We start from the raw sequence: 21,003 nt of genomic DNA, 5'->3' as shown, positions 1-21,003 counted from the left end.
ATGTACCAACTGTCAGTCACTCACCTGCAAGTCTTCTCTTAGATACTGCTCAACACCCTCTTCCCCATCTATGTCCATGTGTGATACCAATTTATCCAGCCAACCTTTCTGACTGTCTTCAACTCTCTCATAGAATGTCCCTGAGAGTTGCTTGTTGATCGTCTTGATGTACATACCATGAGCAAACCCACTTTGCATAGATCGTGTCTGTTGGATGTAATCAAGACAGAACACTATGTGTAAACAATTTTATCTTACTTAAACTTGCTTCCTTTTCAATATTTATGTTATCAAGAATGATAATGAAGTTAAGATCAACTCTGCCCACTGATAAGTAATGGTGTTATTTATCTGCTGATCGTAACTGCATATTTTAGTTTTTATTTGCGCCATCTTTATAGAGGGTGGCCCAGATCAGTGAAAAAAACACTGCGTTCCAACTGGAGCCCTCTTAACTCCACCCCCTCTCTGCTTTTTGCGTAAGTGGAAGAAAAGAATGAAGGAAGTATGAAAGTTGTTTTCCCTGCCTGGGATTTGATCCACCAACCCATTAGGGTGCCAACCAGCAGAACAGACATAGCAAGCCATGCGTGTTACTGTCGCCTGGCCAACGATTTTTGCATATTATTGTCACAAACCCCTCACGGAAATATCCTGCGCCTCCTCGAGCCACTTCCGGGACTCGAACCCACGACCCTGGGATTAAGAGGCGAGCACACTAGCGTATAGACCAAAAGAGGACTTCCCCGTCAGGTCTATAACACTAACGCACTTATACCTTCGTGACATGCTCCCCTCCTCGTAAGGCGCGTCCTCGCGCCTTACTTCCTCTGTTTAAACTGGTGCGTCCTTGATACAAGGCATACTCGCCAGACTGGTCGCCTTTGATACAAGGAATACTCGGCCAGCCATTTTGTGAACGCCTAACCCTTTCCGATGGGTGATCCCCTGGTGTTAAGAAACACCAGGGACCACCGCTACCACCATTTATGTCACAAACCCCTCACGGAAATATCCTGCGCCTCCTCGAGCCACTATTGGTCCTGCCGGGACTCGAACCCACGACCCTGGGATTAAGAGGCGAGCGCGCTAGCGTATAGACCAAAAGAGGACTTCCCCGTCAGGTCTATAACACTAACGCACTGACATTATGTAGTTTGGCAGGATTATACAACCAGATTGTGTGCGATACCAGGGCCTTGACACTCGTATTCAATCCCTGTATAAAAAGTGAAGTCACTTCGCCGGCAGTTTGAGTGACAGTGATTGACGGTTGCTATGCCGGTTGCTATGCATTTGAGTGCGCAGCCTAAATCTTACGTACTTGTGAACGGCTATGATGCATAAGACTGCTTTATTGTTCAAAAGGACTTATCCTGTATTTGATTGACAGTTGCTAGGTCATTTGAGTGCGCAAGATTTGATTGGTTAATTTAGTTCCAGATCTCAGTTCTAATCTTGAACGACTGTCGAGGAAGTCTATTTCGAGCTATTTTCCAAGATGGCGCCCATCGACTGCCAATTATTCGGACCCTTTCCGGCAAAAAATACAGCTTATTTAGCCAGTCTCGTCATGGGGTCCTCGGTTATAATATTTTCTTACCATATTGAGCTAACTCCTCAGCTATTTGTTTTTTCATGATATGATAGTAATGGAAAGATTCGACCAAATGTTCGCCGTTTTTCGCCATTTAATTTTTTGTGAAACGATGACGTAAACATGCAGCAACTCTTCCACATATAATACACTCCTACACAGCCATGGACCATGCCATCACATGCATGAAGGCGCATAGGCTGAATGACTGACTTCGTTTGCGCAAACGAGTGGCTTATCCTATAGTATATTAGTACTCGAGAATCCTTGGCGATACATGGTCTTGCAGTCCCTTTGCACTGTATGGTTTTGTATGGTCTAGTATAATAAAGTTAGGGTTAGAACAGCAGTGATGCTGCATCTATATACATTTACAAAAGCCGATATATGTTGGTGGCCAGTTAAGGTGGTTCGAAAGGCAAGGTTTAGAGAAATCATGAATTCCAACATTTTTGCAAATATCTCCAAAACCTTTCATGATACAATCTCAAGTGAGTTTGTGCTTATGTAGGGATATGTTGGCCATGTTATGAAGGTAATAAAACCGTTGCCATGGTAACCAAGCAGTCGCTATTGGCTTCTGACCAATCACATTAAAAGTTGGTTTTTTCCTGTTTTTTCGCAAATCACTTCATTTTTCCCAATAGAAGTATACTCACATGTTGAGTCATGTTCCTGCACACCTCCACTGATTTTCCCGTTTATTTTATTGTTCTGAGCAACACTAAAATGGCCATATCTCTGGAAATTGAAAACTGAATTTTGATTTTGATCAACGTCAGACTCATTTTGCTTGATCTCATCACATATTGTAATACCTATTCGACACTTACATTCTTTGGATTGGGACAAATCTTCTCACTCTTCTTTATAGACCTCATGTGATATCTCTCAACATACTCCTGAACACAGCATTGCCTTGCCTCTTCCAAATGCAACTGTGTTTCTTCCGTCATATTATCAAAGAGTCGAATATTCTCCTGTATTGTGGCCATTTGGTAGGATTTGAAACGTTTGGCGCAAGAACGAAGCTGTGACAGGAAGGATGCAGGGATTTGATGTGGTGAGAACAATGTTTCAGCTGGGAATGATGAGCCTGTGAGTAAAAAAAAACAGAGAAACAAAAGTTAGTGAATATGTGTTTAAAGGTGGGTAACCTGATTGACAGCCTCATCCCCAACTTTACCCTATCAAAATGCAGATTTTGGTATCAGGTGAAATCTCATATTTTTCTCATTAACATATTGTGTGATGTGCCCTGAGTAATTTGATTTAATTTAATTATTTAACTTTGTTTACAAGCTGAAAGTATTTCATGAGATGGAAAACCCCCTTGTACGTGCAAGATAATGGTGTGGAAAGTCGTTTTGGAATTCCCCCAAATTATTGTAAACAAAGTCAGATCTATGTTTGGAACTTGGAAAGCCCCAGTTCATTGTTGCACCATCAGGAAAACCCCCCAGGAAGTGATGTAATGTGAAAGGTGAATGTGTATAATCAAAAATGTCTTGATTGAGGTTTTAGTTGATGAAGAGTATTTTGATGAATCCATTTTGGGCAAGAGAAAAGAGGTCGAAACTGAAATCGGTGGGGACTCTGCAGTTAAATTGAAAGAGTTGGAAATTCAATTAGAACTGAGGAAAATAGAAATGGACCAAAAAGAAAAACTGGAAATGATCAAGTTAGAGAATGAAAATAAAGAAAAACAAGAAAGGCTAGATATGGAAAAACAGAAAATGTTTATTGAAGAAAAGGAAAAAGTGGCAAAATTGGAACTTGAGAAACAGAAAATGGCAATGGAAGACAAAGCGCCATGAAAAGATGGCGCTGGAAGCACATTTGAAAGAAAAAGAAATTGAGTTTGAACAAGAGAAGTTGGCTAAGCTAGGTGACAAATACTCATGAAGTTTCTCCTCAAAGTCAAAGTCAGGCTTTGATGTTACAAAGTATGTAAAGCTTGTGCCTAAATTCAAAGAAAAAGAAGTTGACGAGTACTTTCAACATTTTGAAAAGGTAGCTACAAATTTGAAATGGCCTCCAGAGCATTGGACCCTACTGTTACAAAGTAGTTTTGTGGGGAAGGCCAGGAAACTTACTCAGCTCTACCAATAGAGAAGTGTAATGATTATGAAGAAGTCAAACAGGCAGTTCTCAAGGCCTATGAACTGGTGCCTGAAGCATACAGACAAAGGTTCAGAGATTCAAGAAAGCAAGCAGATCAAACCCATGTAGAATTTGCTAGAGTAAAAGAACAAATGTTTGACAGGTGGCTTGGGTCAAAAGAAGTCAAAGATGATTTCGGCCAACTTAAGCAATTAGTTCTTATAGAAGAGTTCAAGAAATGTGTCCACGTTGACATAAAAACTCATTTGGATGAAAGCGCTAGCAAAATTAAGACGCTAAACGAAGCGGCGACAATGGCGGACTACTATGGTTTAACTCACAAATTGAATGCGAGTAGATTTAGTCATAACAGAAGTTATTCAAACAGGTTCAGCCATAATCAACCTAGAGCAAATCAGGGTGGTACACAAGAAGTGAAACCTCAGTCTAATTCACAGCATAGTGCTGGTGGTAGAGGGACCCCAGGGAGTTCAGGTAACAGGGCAAAATTTGGGACTGAATTTAAAGCCAAAGTAACTTGTACTCATTGTAAGAGACCAGGGCATACGATGACCCAGTGTTATTTCTTAAAAGGCAGACAAGATGCACAAAAACAGCAGCAAACTGCTAGTAATACTGTGGGATGTGCAGTGTCACTTGAGTCAAAGAAAAAGTCAGTCAAATCAAGAAACAAGAATTCCCACAAAAGGGAGGTGAGACAGACAAGGTGTGTGAAGAATTTGAACCATTTGTGTTAGAGGGAGTAGTATCACTTGGTGAGAATGGTAGTCCAAAGCCCATCAAGATTGTGCGAGATACGTGTTGCGCACGGTCTATGATTCTGGAAGGAACTTTGCCCTTTAATGAGGCTAGTTCAGCAGGTAATGCTTTGATCCAGGGTATTGGGATGGAAATAATTAGTGTACCTCTCCACAAAATTAACTTGACATCTGACTTGGTTTCTGGTCCTGTAACCATAGGAGTTAGACATGAATTGCCAGTCAAGGGAGTGTCCATGTTGCTAGGAAATGATTTGGCAGGGGGTAAGGATTTTCCTGACCCAATAGTCACAGATAAGCCCTGTATACAGGATGATAATAGTGAGGAAGAGGAGATATTTCCTGCATGTGCAGTGACACGGGCAATGAGTAAGAAGGCCTCATTAGAAACAATTGAGGACAACCAAATTGATGACTTAGGCTACAATTTGGAAGACACATTTGTGTCACAGTTGAATGAGAAAGAAGATAAACTTCCTTCTCCTGGGGATAAAAATACCCCTCAAAATGACACAGCCTCTGAGCATGAACAAATTGAGGAAACCATGAAAGACCCATTAAGTCATGACAAGCTAATTCTGGAGCAACAAAATGACCCAGAACTCAAAGAGATCAATCAAAGGGCATTGACCCTAGAAGAAGCAGAACAAAATTCTGTCTGTTTTTACAAACAAGATGATGTGCTAATGAGAAAATGGCGCCCCTGATGCACCTGCCGATGAAGAGTGGAAGGTAGTGCACCAAATTGTGGTACCAAAAGTCTACCACACTGAAGTTATTAACATAGCACATGATAGTCCCATGGCAGGGCATTTGGGTGTTAAGAAAACTCATGAAAGAATTCTGAGACATTTCTGGTGGCCCACTCTCAGAAAAGATGTTTCTGAATATTGCAAAACATGTCACATATGCCAAGTAGTAGGGAAGCCAAATCAGAAAATACCTCCTGCTCCATTAAAGCCAATTCCAGCCTTTGATGAACCATTTAGTAGGGTTATTATTGATTGTGTAGGCCCCCTACCAAAGACTAAGTCAGGTAATCAATACCTTCTGACAATTATGTGCGCGTCAACACGCTTTCCTGAAGCCATACCCTTGAGAAATATTAAAGCAGTGACTATAGTGAAAGCTTTAACTAAGTTCTTCACATTTGTGGGGCTCCCCAAGTCCATACAGTCAGACCAAGGATCAAACTTTACTTCTGGAGTATTTCAGCAGGTCATGTATCAATTAGGTATAGAACAGTATACCTCAAGTGCTTACCATCCAGAATCACAAGGTGCACTAGAAAGGTTCCACCAAACTTTGAAAAACATGATCAGAACATACTGTTTGGAATTTCAGAGGGACTGGGATGAGGGAGTACACTTGTTGTTGTTTGCTGCTAGGGAAGCTGTTCAGGAAACTTTAGGATTTAGTCCTTTTGAGTTAGTGTTTGGACACACAGTCGCGGGCCCTTAAAGTTGTTGAAAGAAAAGTGGCTCAATGAGAAATCAGATATCAATTTGTTGGATTATGTCTCCAATTTTAAGCATAGGCTTAACAGAGTAACTGATATCGCCAAAGAAAACTTGAAACAGGGTCAAGCCAAAATGAAGCAATGGTATGATAAACATGCCAAAGAGAGAGTGTTCAAACCAGGTGACAAAGTTCTAGTACTGTTTCCAATTCCAGGACACCCATTACAAGCCAGATATCATGGTCCATGTGAAGTAGAGTCAAAAGTGGGTGAAGTAGATTATATTATCAAGACTCCTGGTAGACGCAAGAGCAGGCAGTTATGCCACATAAATATGCTCAAAGAGTATGTTGAAAGAAGTGGCAGTGGCATTCCAAAACCTGTGTGTACAGTAAAACATGCTGATAATGTAGACAAACATGCCGATGTAGACAAAATCGCCAATGTAGACAAGAGTAAAGATGACAATTCTGATGTCACATTTGACCAGGATAAAGAGCTGGAGCACAAAGAGTATAATGTAAAATTGAACAATTCTGATGTGCTCACTAATTTGGACTCAAAGTTAGGTCATCTTTCTCAAGATCAACAAAAGTCAAATTGCAAATTTGATTCACAAATTTGACAATATATTTCCTGATACGCCAAGTAGAACAAATGCTGCATTTCATGATGTAGATGTTGGTGATACAAAACCAATCAAGCAGCATCCTTACAGAGTCAATCCATTGAAAATGGAACATCTCAAAAGTGAGATCAATTATATGCTAGACAATGATATCATAGAACCAAGTAGTAGTGAATGGAGTTCACCATGCATTCTTGTTCCCAAGCCTGATGGTTCATACCGATTGGTCGCAGACATGAGAGCTGCAAATGTTCATTCAAAGACAGACTCGTACCCAATTCCAAGAATTGATGATTGCATAGACAAAATTGGGAATGCAAAATTTGTTAGCAAGTTTGATCTTTTGAAAGGGTACTGGCAGGTTCCACTCACAGACCGTGCCAAAGAGATTTCTGCTTTTTGTACACCATTTGGTCTTTACCAGTACAAAGTTATGCCATTCGGTTTGAAAAATGCACCAGCAACATTTCAGAGAATGGTGAACCAAATTGTGGCAGACATAGAGGGATGTGAAGCGTATGTAGATGATTTGATTGTTTACAGTCAAACTTGGGAACAACACATGGAACAACTCCATCAATTGTTTGAGAAGCTGTCTGAAGTACAATTGACAGTCAATCTGGTAAAAGTGAGTTTTGCCATGCCACAGTCACATACTTAGGATATGTTGTAGGTCAAGGTCAGGTGAAACCTATCAAAGCCAAAGTTGAAGCAATTGAGCAATACCCCACACCTGTAAACAAGAAGGCACTCATGAGATTTCTAGGAATGGTTGGCTATTATAGAAAGTTCTGTCCAAACTTTTCAGAGATAGCAAGTCCTTTGACTGATTTGCTGAAGAAAGATGCAAAATTCATTTGGTCAGAACAGTGTGAAAATGCTTTTCACAAAGTCAAATCTATACTCATGAGTTCACCAGTACTTACTGCACCTGATTTTCAGAAGCAGTTCAAGTTGACTGTTGATGCCAGTGACATAGGCTGTGGAGGTGTTGTGATGCAAGAGGGTGAAGATCAAATAGATCACCCCATTTGTTACTTTTCAAGGAAATTCAACAAGCACCAGAGAAATTACTCCACAATTGAGAAGGAGTGTCTAGCATTGCTATTAGCATTGCTACATTTTGATGTGTATTTGGGTACCACAGTATACCCTGTGCTTGTTTTCACAGATCACAATCCCCTCCCCTTCATCAACAGGATGAAGAACAAAAACCAAAGACTGGTGAGGTGGAGTTTGACCTTGCAAGAGTACAATCTGGACATCAAACATATTAAGGGAAAAGACAATGTAATGGCTGATGCCCTGTCCAGAATTGCATAAAACCTGACAAACAAAAATTTCCTTTAAAAGGGAAGTTGTGTGTGACAAGTAGTCACTGTGTATGATGAGTTAAATACTCAAAGTTGATAATATGTTGAAGTTGATGTAAAAGAAGAAAACATTTAAGAAAGTTTTCATTACATTCGAACTTTCTTCTTTAAATGGGGAGGGTGTGATGTGCCCTGAGTAATTTGATTTAATTTAATTATTTAACTTTGTTTACAAGCTGAAAGTATTTCATGAGATGGGAAACCCCTTGTATGCGTGCAAGATAATGGTGTGGAAAGTCGTTTTGGAATTCCCCCAAATTATTGTAAACAAAGTCAGATCTATGTTTGGAACTTGGAAAGCCCCAGTTCATTGTTGCACCATCAGGAAAAAAACCCAGGAAGTGATGTAATGTGAAAGGTGAATGTGTATAATTAATATTGGGAAATCCCAAGATTGCAGCAATGTTGTGAAAATGTGATTGAAGTAATGGTTTATTAATAGATGATGGGATTTTTTGCATGAGTACTGATATAAAAAGCTTGAGGCTTTTGTTGGGACTTTACAGAAAATCGTGGGAGTTTGTAAACTCCACATGTGTGTGATGGTCTTCGTGCTTCAAAAAAAAGTACATTCTAACCAGTTTATATAGCCAATAATTGAGCTAATTTTAATACAGCAACGAAGAAGACAGCGAGCACACAAAAGTGCTCTTCCTCATCAAAGGATTAAAAGTTCTTCTGTCAAATTGCTGGAGTTTGCTGAGTTTGTGAAGGCCACGCATCTGTCAAAAACAGCGGAGCTGTGTTAAAGAAACCTGTTCCCTGGAAAAGAGTGGTTGGTGAAAGAAACACCATTTTTGGAGAAAGCAGCGCAAGGAGATATATTTGTGGAGAAAGCAGCGCAAGGAGATATTGTGGAGATAGCAGCGCAAAGGAGATTGGAGGAAGCATCATCATTTTCGTATGAGGATTTTATGTGCAAGGATTTATAAATGCAAGTGTACGATGGACTTCGCTGATTTTCGCAGAACAAGTGAATAAGGATATATTACATCAGTCGTCCAGAACATTGCAAGAACTCTAGAATCACCAACAAGAAGACCGCTGGTTAAGTACCGATATAATAAAACTGATTGTGTGATTTTATTGTAATTGTTGTTATATGTGCCAAGCATACTCTATTTTCAATTAAAGACTTAGATTTGTTAGCTTAAAATCAAACAGTGTATTTGTGTTGTGCATTCGTGTGAATTTGGGTAAAAGGTGATTTTGGCCTTGAGTCAAGTACGACTCGTAACAATTGAAATTAGGGGTTCCAAATCAGTATAGTTCGAAGAAATCATCAAAAAACTGTTGAGTTACAAAAAAAATGTAGTCTCAACTGTGGTATACCATGTTTTTTGACTAATTCAGCAATTTTTTGATGATATCTTGGGAAATACACCGATTTGGAACTCCTAATTTCAGTATGTTAATGAGAAAAATAGGGCCTTTCATTTGATATCAATTTATTATATGATCATGATGGTTATCATTAATAAAAACACTGTAGACTACCAGTTTTATGCTGTATAAAATGTCAGTAATTCCATAAAGAATTAGTCGAATTTACAAGGAACTTTTACATTTTCTTTTTGCATGAATGCTTCAAAGGTACAACATTTTATGTTATACATATTAAGTTTAAAAAAACTTGATTCTCCGAATATATCAGGTCACCTTTCTTTAAACGATCAAAACAGAGTTAAAAACAACCATTGTCAGTTGCTCAAGAAGGATTTTCTGCAGTGTACTTTGAACACGCTTTAATTGCATTTGATAATAAAGGGCAAAGTACACTGATCAATATACCTTCTAATTCAAGAAAACTGGACATTCCATTTTAATAATACATGGATATGTAGTTTCCAAATAACTTTTGAGATACCTTTTACAAACTAATATTCACAAGAACACTAGCCCTAACCCTATCCCACTGTAATCCTAACCCTAAATTTGAGCGGGTGCAGATTTTCCAAAATGTGGCACTTTGCCCCTCCAAAAAAAAACCTGCTTGAAGGCAAAAAGTAGACATCACCCAGTCCTTAAATTCACACTTTCAGGTTATTTTGAACCTGCACTTTTAAAAACATGAAAAAGTGGCCCCTTTATTCAGTTTTATGATTTGGATCTACTTCTTGGAATTTTTACCATTTTTTTACATTGATAAATGGACTTTTTGTTTGCAGGGGGAGGGTTTGCCCTAATCCTAATTCCTAACTCAAAAACACAGGGTACAAAGGATACATTCTTTCTACTTTTATGTTGTTTTTATCAATAGTCAAATACTAAACAAATGATGCAAAAGGTAACAAAAGCTCTGTTCTACGAGCCCGATTGACCCATCATTTGCATTTTCTGACTTTTTTGAAAAATACAAAACTATAAACTATAAAGATGGCCAATGAATATTTTAATGGACCTGCAATTTAATACTGAATCCAAGCTTATAGCAGTGTCAGTTGACTCTTTTAAGAATCATGATAACATTTTAATAATATAACACGTACAAAATTGTTTTTTATTCAATTGACTGGTTGCGAAGAAATTAACAATTACATAATGTGCGCATCAATGCAGTATTGCAGTTCATTCCAAGTTTGATCACAGGTGCTTTTTTCATACTTTCTCACAGCTTCCCAAAGCTTGTGTATCTCATAAAATTTAGTCCACATTATTTATTTTATAATCCGATGGTGTTATGTTATTCATGCTTTCACTGAAGATTAATAACAGTTTGTCCGAGAAAACTTTGATTTCTGCAATTGATAGCTTTCAACTTTAGTCATGTTCAGACGGTGCCTTATCATCGATAGTTACTAATCATCGATGGTAACTTTTAATCCCCTAATCAACGACAAGCGTCCACATGGCGGCTAATCTTCGACAATTGCAATATTTATCAACAAGCCAGCACCTTGCTCGTTGATAAAAAACCGGAAGTGGATCGTATACCGCGGGAAAATATCAAATGAAGCATTGATCTCCCAAGATGTTAAATAAATTTCGTTGGCATGGTTGGTGGAAATTCATAGGCCTAATCATGTACTGCTAGTAAAGGAAATGGCAGAAAAATATTCATAATGAATATGTATAGTTTATTTTTTGCTAAATATTTAACGTGATTTATTTAGCCATGAAATATAAAACAAATACCGTAAAAAAATAATAAAAACAAGCGCGGATGAATCCACCAGTGCAGCTAAAAATAAATCGGCTCCAATTAAGACTCGCGGTGGCTTCATTATTTTTTATAGTGAAAAAGATTTTTAAAAAGAAATAAAGATTTCATGTTGTTGATGTTCTAACTAGCTCATTTAAATAAATATTACCGGTACTTGAAATTAACTGTGAAAAAAAAGATCATATTCTGAGACCATTTAATTTTTATTTCTTGCGTGCAACAATATACTGAATCCTTAGGTCGAACTGCCGGGGGTTCCCCCTTTGGCGTAATGTGACACGAGAACGAATGCTGATACCAAAAAACCATGATGATACCAAAAAACCATCATAATTTTATTCTAATCTTCTGTCTTCTTTTTTCAAGTTTGCTGCTTCATTTTTAAGCCAAAAAATTAAGAAAATACTATAATATGCCTACTAAAAAATGCAATGATTTGGAGTCGATCCAGACCTTTCGCCGGCAAACTTTCTTGAAGTTTCGAATCTTCAGACCTGCTGTGATCCGGCTTGAGCCCGGACTTTGCTATGGAAACTCCGTCTTTCGATGCTATTTGACGGCGAACAGTTACCAATAGGAAAACATTGTAAATGCAAGAAGATCAAGAAATATGCTATGTAGGCCTATAGACACCATCAGGTCATTTGAGGTCACGCTTAACTACGACTTCGAAGATAAGCTTGTCCACACGGGCACTATCATCGACTACTGCTCGTATTTTAGGTCTAAACCATAAGATTTCTTATGGTTAGTAACTTGAAGTTTACTCGTTGATTACTAAACCACGATTGCGTCCACACGGTCACTAACTACAAGCTAATCATCGAAGTTTATAACTACAAGCTAATCAACGACTAATCATCGACCGTCTGAACGTGCCTTTTAATTCTTTAGGTTTGTGCAAATATGTTATATTTTAACTTTCCAAGGAACATTTGAGCCAAGAATGACAATGATCAAGTGCTTAGGGGTGGTGCAATAATTATGTGTACCCCGGGTGAATTATAGGGGGGCAAAGATTTTTGGCAGGCCAAAAGGGGGGCAAGCATTTTTGGCAGGTCGAAAGGGGGGGGTCAAGCGATTTTGGCAGGTCGAAAGGGGGGGCAAGCAATTTTTGGCACAGATATTTTGGGCACTTTTTCTATATTACGCCCTAAAAGGCGTAGGAAAACGTTACTGAACACGTTCAAATATGCAAAATTTCCTGCTCGCTTCGCTCGCATTATATGTTAAGACAATTTAAGGTTTTAAATTCGGGTTCCCCAAAATCTTACATGTGTAAGGGGGGGGCAAAGATTTTTTGGCACATCAAAAGGGGGGGCAAAGGTTTTTGGCACGTCGAAGGGGGGGGCAAGGTTTTTAGCACGGCCAAAGGGGGGGCAAGCAATTTTGGCAGACCATTTTGAGAATTCACCCCGGGTACACATAATTATTGCACCACCCCTTACTGTTTACGTGTGATTTTTGATACCATGGAATATTTTAAATGTTGAAGTTTAAAAAAAGATTTAAACTTTGCATTACAATTTCTACGAAATATTCCAAAAACTTGAATGTGTGCGAGAAATTTTTTAAGCCAGCTGGAATTCTTTCATTTCGCTGCCCCGGCTGTTTGGAATTCGCTTCCAAACAGCCTCCGTAACACACATTCGCTTACTCAGTTCAAAAGGCAACTTAAAACTCATCTTTTTCTTCGTGCTTTTCCGGATTCACATATGTAACTTGTTTGTGCGCCTTGAGTTCTTTTGAAGATTGTGCGCCTACTAAGAACCCTCCATTATTATTATTATTATTATTATTAATTCTTTTATGCAATAATTCTTTATGCAACATTTATATCAACATTAACGAAAAAAAGATATTTACAAATACCAAGTATCATCTTACATGCAAGCTTTCATTTTCAATATCGTGCAGGTTCTCAAATTTGAACAAAACATAATTAAATGGTTTGCAAGAAACAGATTGTTTAAAAAGAACAAAAAGGATTTCACAGAACAAAACATGAAGCCCATTGACAGTTAACCACTATAGTACACATTGTATTGAATGATCTTTCTTTCAAACTTGGAATGAAGTGAAATGACCCATGCGTTATGTAATCACTTATTTCTTCGCAATCAGTCAAACGATTCCAGTAAAATTGACGTATAGGATGCAGAATAAGAGGGCTACACACTGATGTTTAGATTTTTGGATTCTGATGTCTATTTCTCGACTTACGTCCAAATTCATCCGCCCGGTAATTTTTTCTGGGACACCCTGTACTGCAGTGCTATCAATGCTCCAAACGGCTTGCCACAAATTGCTTGCTCCCCCCCTCTCGGCCTGCCACAAATTGCTTGCCCCCTCTCCCCCCTCTGTCTGCCAAAAATTGCTTGCCCCACCTATAGCTCTCGGCCTGCCAAGAAATCTTTGCTCCCCACCCCCTCCTTTGCACATGTCAAATTTTTGGGTTCCCAATTTGCAAACCTAAAATCATCTACATAGTAGATAAATGCAAGGAAATTGTGTATATTTCAATGTTTCTGTACTGTTTTCCTATAAAGCCTTCATGCATGCACATGTTACTTAAAAGGTGCCCCGTAAATGTGTGCCAAAAATTGCTTGAAAGTGCCACCTTCAATTTCGACCTGCCAAAAATTGCCAAAAAATTCTTTCCCATAAAATTCCTCCAGACCAGAACCAAAAAATTAATTTTATGTGGCCAAGTCATGCACACTCAACAAGGATATCAAGTGCATGACCCCATCATTCCATTATTATGACATGCATGGAAGTATACTTGTATGTCTTTCTATACTTCCATGCATTTACTGAAAGGGCTGGTACACATGTACTATAGTATTCAGGGTTCCTGCATGGTATTATTCCTGCACAACTGGGCTACTTTTAATGGTGCCCATGTTTTATGACTACCTTGTTGATTAGCAATGGTCACAGAATTTTAACAATATGATTCTAAAGTCCTTTTTTCTTGTATGAAAATTGATCTAACACGGAGGCGGCAGACTACTGCAGCCTGGTACTTGAACACAGCCTGCTGTCACCTCAGAATGGCCTCTGTTGCCGCACCTTGGGTCTGTAAAACTGACAACCCTGCAACTATTACTTGTGAACATAGTTATTGCATGATCCAAGTACAACCAGGGATATGAAACAACAGGGAAACACAGCTGCATCGCCTGACTATTTTTGTGCATGTTGTAAAGCATTGTAATGTAAGTACCAAAAGTATTCCTTAAATATACATGGATATTATATTGAATTGTTAATTTCAAATGTTGCAATTTGCTCTTGGTAATAATTGAATTCCTCTGGTTGTCATGTTTCAGTTCAGTTTCAGTTCAGTTTTATTTTCATCACAACACATATCGGTACAAGTATAATGTAATATACATAGAAAACATTTTTGTAATAAATTAGTATCAATATACAACATACATTACATAATAATAATAATATACAATGTGGTGTGAGATGTGGATGCCACAGAAATGCAGAGCATGTAAAGTTGTGGCACCCATTGAATAGTTACAGAACAAGTCTATAGCAATATATACAAAATTTATAAGTAAAGCTACATGATTATGAAAGTATACTTGATAACTAGAATTTCGCTGTTCTCGACCTGCGCGGTTCTCGACGCAAAGCGTCGGCCGCAATGCCTCCACCTTGACGCCCATCATTTTAACCGGTGCAATTACACTTGACCCCAAAATGACCTTCACATTATTTGCCTCACTAAGGTGGTCATTCCCACCAAATGTCATGAACCTGCAGCAGTCTATGGCGATTTGACCCCAGATGACCCCAAAATGACCTTGACATTTTTGCCTTGTTTCAGCGGTCGTCCGCGCAAAATTTCATGAACCTGCGACAATCTATGGCAATTTGACCTTGATGACCCCAAAATGACCTTGACATTTTTTTCTTCCTACAGTAGTCATTCCCACCAAATTTCATGAACCTGCAACAATATATGGCAATTTGACCCCGGATGACCCCAAATGACCTCACAATGACCTTGCGATTAAATGCAAATTTTGCGCTGAAAAGCAAATCAGGTCAAGAACCTCTGGCTGTGCTACTCTCCACCAAGTTTCATCACTGTAACTCATACAGATCTCCAGATAATCTGTGCACAAGGTTATTTTGCTTGATATGCATATTTTATGCAAATTAGGTACTTTTTTATAATTACCATATTTTGCGACGAAAACCTGCTAAAATTTGGAGACTACCAATTGCAACCCCTCCACCAAATTGCATCACTATACGCCTTACCAGTTCCGAGAAATTTCACTCGCAAGCTCGGACGGACATACAGATGGACAGACGGACGGACAACCAGGAAACATAATACTTCCGGTGGAGGCATAAGGGAGGCATAAAAAGACATAATTAATGTTTAATGTTGCAGCAAATATCAGATAAAAAAAAGAAAGGTATAAACCAATAATAACTTATGCTGCAAATGTTAGCATTGATGTAATACTAGAAATGTATGAAAAAAATAAAACACATAATCGAACTCTTTGAATGCAATAGACAGACAAACAGAAAGTCCTATTTAGTGAAGCCTAAAACGCAAAAATAGCAGCGCATGCTAATCCAACATGCAGTAGATAGCACTTTAAGCATCACCATGTAAATATTCATTGATGAGGTTATGTTTGAATGCTTTTGGAGTTGCGAACTGTCAAAATCAAGGGTCTTTCTTGGCTTGTTGGTTGAAAATCACCTGAAAAAAAAGATGCGAGGAATGAGCAATTTAAGGGTTTATTTTATAGCTGAAATGATCAAAATCCAAGGGTCTTTCGGTTTCGGAGCTCTATTTTGGTTTAATTTAGGGAGTCTTTTGGAGCTACGAAATTCAAAAAGGGGGGGGGGTCTTTCCCGAGGAACATACCTGTATGGTCATTTGTGTTAGGTGCCCCTCGGGGCAATGATATCTATAAATGTGCTGTACTGTGTTGCTCAATTTTAAGTTAATTTACTTCCAGGTGTTTCTGTTTGAATTATCTTGCATGTACTTTTTATCATATAAACATCTCATGGAGCAAAATAGCAAAATAACTGCAAAGCTATTTGTCACTATATCAAGACAACAAAACATATTTCCAAAACCAGTTGTACGATACATCACATGTTATGTGGAAAAATATCTTGTTAAACATGTTAAATACAAATCCTATGTAACAGCATGATTTGGCACTATATGTCAACTATCCATCACTACATGCAAAATTGGTGTCGCAAACATTTTCCTGGTGTATACACACTGTAAATGTGAATACGCCAAAAAACACATTTGTCCTCAGAGGGTCTTAGGCTACATGCACAGAGAGAAAAAACAACTCATCACACAGCCAATTTTTGCTACCACCCAATTAACTCTTATTTTTTGCGGAAATAGCTGAAACGGTCAGATCACCACATCATTTCCCATTGATGGGGAACCAAAAGGTGGGAACGGACTCTGGACATATTATTTGATGATTTGGATGGTGCATCCCACCTGGGGCAACACACCTCCAAATATTTCCCGGACACGACCATTGAAACTAACAAAAAGAAAGGTCCAGACCCTGATCCCCCTGAAAAACATGCCGTACCCGGCTGAGCACACAGCTACAAGATATCTTGCCAGCCCACCCCCACATCCGGAAGGGGGACTGCGCATAGACCTGGCCAGCTACCCCCAAACACCACTGGTCTGGGGACGACCCACTGAACCCTCCCCCAGCTACAAAACTGGCCGGTTGGGTGGGATTTTCAAATGAACCTGACCGCTTCAGCCGAAAAAGTGAATAAGGAGGCAATGGAAAAACCCAGACACGCATTAACAAGAGATCCAATTGGTCCGAGCCTGGCAAGGTCGTAAGGCAGCCAATCAAAAATGCTGAGGGAAAATGAGCCCTGCCGCAGTTACTACCTCACAAGGGTGACATTACTGATATGGCTTGAGCTGGGGCAATATACAAACTGCCTTACTCCCCCCGAACAGCAAGAAAAAACCCAGCCAAAACAAAATCAAACAGGGAGACCCCATGACTGATAAAAACGCTTTTGAATAGACAAGCTATTAAAAACCGCACTTATGGATTTTTAGCTATTTTTGCACTCTACGCCAAAATTAATGAATTTATTACTTATTTATTAACTAGGTCATATTAGGCTTTGTGACTTGGTAAATTTGAGAAGCCTGATATTTAAAATAGGAAAAAAACAAATTTATTTACTTGTCCTCCACAGACCAATACAAAACATCAGGGTCGGCCCTTTTAAAGAATTTTTTTAGTTTTTAGTTTATTAATAATGGCTTTTTATTACTTTTTCTGTGTCTAAATTTACATTTCAAAGCTAATTTCTTGGGCTTGCATATTTATTGCATATTTTAATTGTGTCTGGCATTGTCTTATGCCGTGCTAAAGTAAGCATATAGGCTACCTTCTTTCGTCATTATTTAAGGCCATCTTAATTAAATCCTGTGTCTCAAAGCTTGTGAGAAATTGAAAACCTAATGTGGAATGCGGTTTTTTTATTGCATTTTGTTATGTTAATTTTTTTATGTGTCAGTACAGGATTTCGGACAAGAATTTTGTGCAAAAATTACCCAATGTTGCAATGTTGCAATAGTAGACAAATAAATAAGTCACTGCTACAAACTATTCTTCTTCTCTTTTATTGTTTTATTGTCCAAAATTTGCGAAAAAATCTGAAACTTATGATCGAATACGAATTTTGAGTTTTACTTTTATGTCGGGCATATCCAGGCAGCGGAAATCTAGGAGATAACGCTGAAGAAACTTCGGCCAGGCACAAGTGACCTGGTGAACGAAGGGGGTCGCCGTAGATAGCTTGTCTGGGTATTTTTACAGGACAGGCAAGTGTAACCGACAATCAGGCGTTACCCTGATCGGAACCGCCTGTAAACGAGGTCTTTTATCATGGATCATCTGCCCGCCATAACCAGATGAGCCTTGTTGTTAGAAAGAAATAAAAAGACATAAAAAATGAATTTCTTAATTTTCAAACGGGATTACGCGCACAATTTTACTAACACGCACGGCAGCTTTGAGAAAATGGATTTAATTAAGATGGCCTAATGTTATTTTTTGTATGAAATTGCTTTGTGGGGCTACTTTTATGACTAAAGCTTGACACTGTCAAGGGTTGCATGTGGTAGGTTGGTCACCCCTGCTCTATAACAAACCCCCACAAGTTCACTAATTGTGGGACTCATTCTCATTGTCATTGCAGAAACATGGCTAAACCAAAAACACCTGGTTTTGAGTTGAGACCTGCAACAGACAAATCACTCCTTCGAGGCATTTCCCAGCAGCTAACCTGCAGTATATGTCTGGAACACTACAAGATTCCTAAAACTCTCACCCAGTGTTTGCATACTTTTTGTCAAGAATGCCTACAACAAACTATCAACAACAGAGCAACTATACGTGCCAGAAAAGGCAAGTTTCCATGCCCAAAATGTCGTGGAAATGTCGAGTTTGACTGTCCAAACTTATCAACAAAGAAAAATGCAGCAGACACTCAGTTCACAACTAACTTTGATATTCAGAGTCAACTTGAGATGATCAAAAGCACAATAACTAATGGCTGTTCAAAACATACTGGAGAAATGCTGATGTTTTTTTGCAATGACTGCAACAAAGCTGTCTGCCCCAAGTGCCTTCTGGATGACCACCTGTCAAATCAACATGTCTTGCATCGATTAAAGAAGAAGCGCAGAGGCTGCAGAGTTTGTACAAACATAATCGCAGTGCCATTCAACAAAGGTGCTCACAAAACAAAAAAATTCAGTCTCAAAATCAGACACAACAGAAAATGCAAAATGAAGTTAAAACTAGCGCCGAAAAACTGACCAAGATATTGGATACTACCAGACAACAGATGTCAATATTTATGCAGAAGGAGGAGGAGCATCAAAAACAGACATCAAGAACTGAAACAAACATCAACCAATATCAAGATTATAGCGACAAGTTGGAAGAATTAATGAGTGGAAAAGATGTGCAGCTTGTACTTCAGCATAAAGAAATAACTGATGTAATTATAAATCTAAATCAAATGCCTACAATTACAGCTCCTGCACCACTGCCATCTGCGGGACAAGTGCCTAAAATTTACTTGACTCTTTCTGATCAACTGAAGCAATTAGCAGCAGATGAAGGTTGGAAGTCTAGTGAGTCTGAAGAAATACAAAAAGTGAGTTTCATCAAATTAATATTTACATTGTTTACGCCAAAAACACAATATAATTATACTGCCAATGGCCCAAGTGGCAAGTGTTACTCGCAAAAATACTTGCAATCACAGGCATAAATAAAAACATGGATTATGATTGTTTTATTATTAAGCAAAATGCAGATTCATGCTTAGGGTCTAAAATAGCTTGATTTCATAGAAAAAGGGATATCCTCGCTTAAAAACATGGTTTTGTGTTGTATTCACCCATACATGTATCTTCAGATAACCTACTTGTAACCATCATCATCCCTATTTTTTGGTTTCTTTTCAGCTTGAAGTACAACTAACAGCAGAACAAGCAAAAGTCAAAAAATTGAACAATGATCTTAAGGGCTGGGGTATGAGCGTTTGGACAGTATTTATTTTGGGACATTAGAGCACATCAGACATATCGAATTGCATTCTGAATCTGAAGAATGTCATTCTGATATCAAATAATTTTGATTTTTGAAATTACGCAATTTAATACACATTTTATGGCAAATCATTAAAATTGATATTTTTGATATTTAACAGTACTTGAAGTAAACTTTATAAATCTGATGATTTATACTTAAAGTGGATGTAGGTGGGATAAAAAGCCGACGATCAATTCAAAATTTTGACCTTTCGTATTGAAGATATGGATTTTTTCCCCAAAACACCAAACAAAAATATGGTCTTTTTGGGAAAAATCCATATCTTCAATATGAAAGGTCAAAATTTTCAATTGACCGTCGGCTTTTCCTCCCTGCTACATACACTTTAAGAATATATCATTAGATTTATAAAATTTACTTCGAGGACTGTTATATATCAAAATGTGAAAAATATCAAATTTTATAATTTGTCATAAAATTTGTATTATATTGTGATTTTGAAAAAAATGAAAATTATTTGATATCAGAAAGACATGCTTCGTATTCAGAATGCAATTCGATAGGTCTGAGGTGCTCTCATGTTCCACAAAAAATACTGTCGAAACGCAATAAACGCTCATTTTGGATCCCTTAAGACATGCAAGCAAGTATTGGCAAGACATGTTGATGAAAAGGAACAGATCTATGAAGATTTTGAGAGTACCAATATGGCCTTAGCAGAGGCAATGCAGAAGCTGGATAAACTTCAAGATGACACAGGGGCACAAATTGAAGGTCTGCAAAGCAAGCTTGAGAAGACAAAGGCAGAGAAAGCAGCACTAATGTCAGCTATCTTTGGTGATAAAAAATAGCAGACTAAAATTTTTTATGTGACATGCATGGGCGCTGACATAACAGAGTCTAGCATGTCTATTCGGCAATCGCACAGTCATCTCAAAATGAGGTTCTACCCGCGACTGCACTTTCCAATAAAGCATGAAAAAACTGAAAGTTACCAAAAACAGGCTGAAATTATTTAAAGTGGCGGAAATTGTGACTAAAAAATGAATTCAATTTTAAAACTAAAAATTCTCCCCGGGAAATTCTCATGCCTGAAAGTGCACATTGTGTGTGCGCATGCTTGCTTTATTTATCGCTTATGTTTTGCAAAAGCCTTCTGGTGCGTTCCTAGAAAAGCATGAGAAAAAAATGTCCTTTTTGCGAATGCGTTTGCAGGGAGAACCTCATTTTGGTATCCAGATGGCGGATCTGTGCAAAGGGCGAATAGA

At 38.4% G+C, this 21,003-nt stretch overlaps 1 protein-coding gene and 1 long non-coding RNA gene across 2 annotated transcripts in view; one reads left to right on the top strand and one right to left on the bottom strand.

Moving 5' to 3' along the window:
- Positions 1 to 12: 12 nt before the first annotated feature.
- Positions 13 to 21,003, bottom strand: part of LOC140137452 (cap-specific mRNA (nucleoside-2'-O-)-methyltransferase 2-like) — a 60,722-nt gene continuing 39,731 nt past the window's right edge. The window contains exons 6-7 of the mRNA XM_072159146.1: positions 2,431 to 2,693; positions 13 to 207 (exon numbers count right to left, since the gene is read on the bottom strand). Coding sequence (XP_072015247.1) covers positions 13 to 207; positions 2,431 to 2,693 — 458 coding nt within the window. The remainder of the gene's footprint in view (positions 208 to 2,430; positions 2,694 to 21,003) is intronic.
- Positions 13,970 to 19,708, top strand: LOC140137456 (uncharacterized). Its single transcript, XR_011856844.1, has 3 exons — positions 13,970 to 14,323; positions 18,369 to 19,334; positions 19,648 to 19,708. It is a non-coding gene; the product is annotated as an uncharacterized lncRNA (long non-coding RNA).

The sequence above is a fragment of the Amphiura filiformis genome, chromosome 17, assembly GCF_039555335.1.
Source record: "Amphiura filiformis chromosome 17, Afil_fr2py, whole genome shotgun sequence".
Classification (NCBI taxonomy): Eukaryota; Metazoa; Echinodermata; class Ophiuroidea; order Amphilepidida; family Amphiuridae; genus Amphiura; species Amphiura filiformis.
This window is presented reverse-complemented; position numbering and strand designations above follow the sequence as displayed.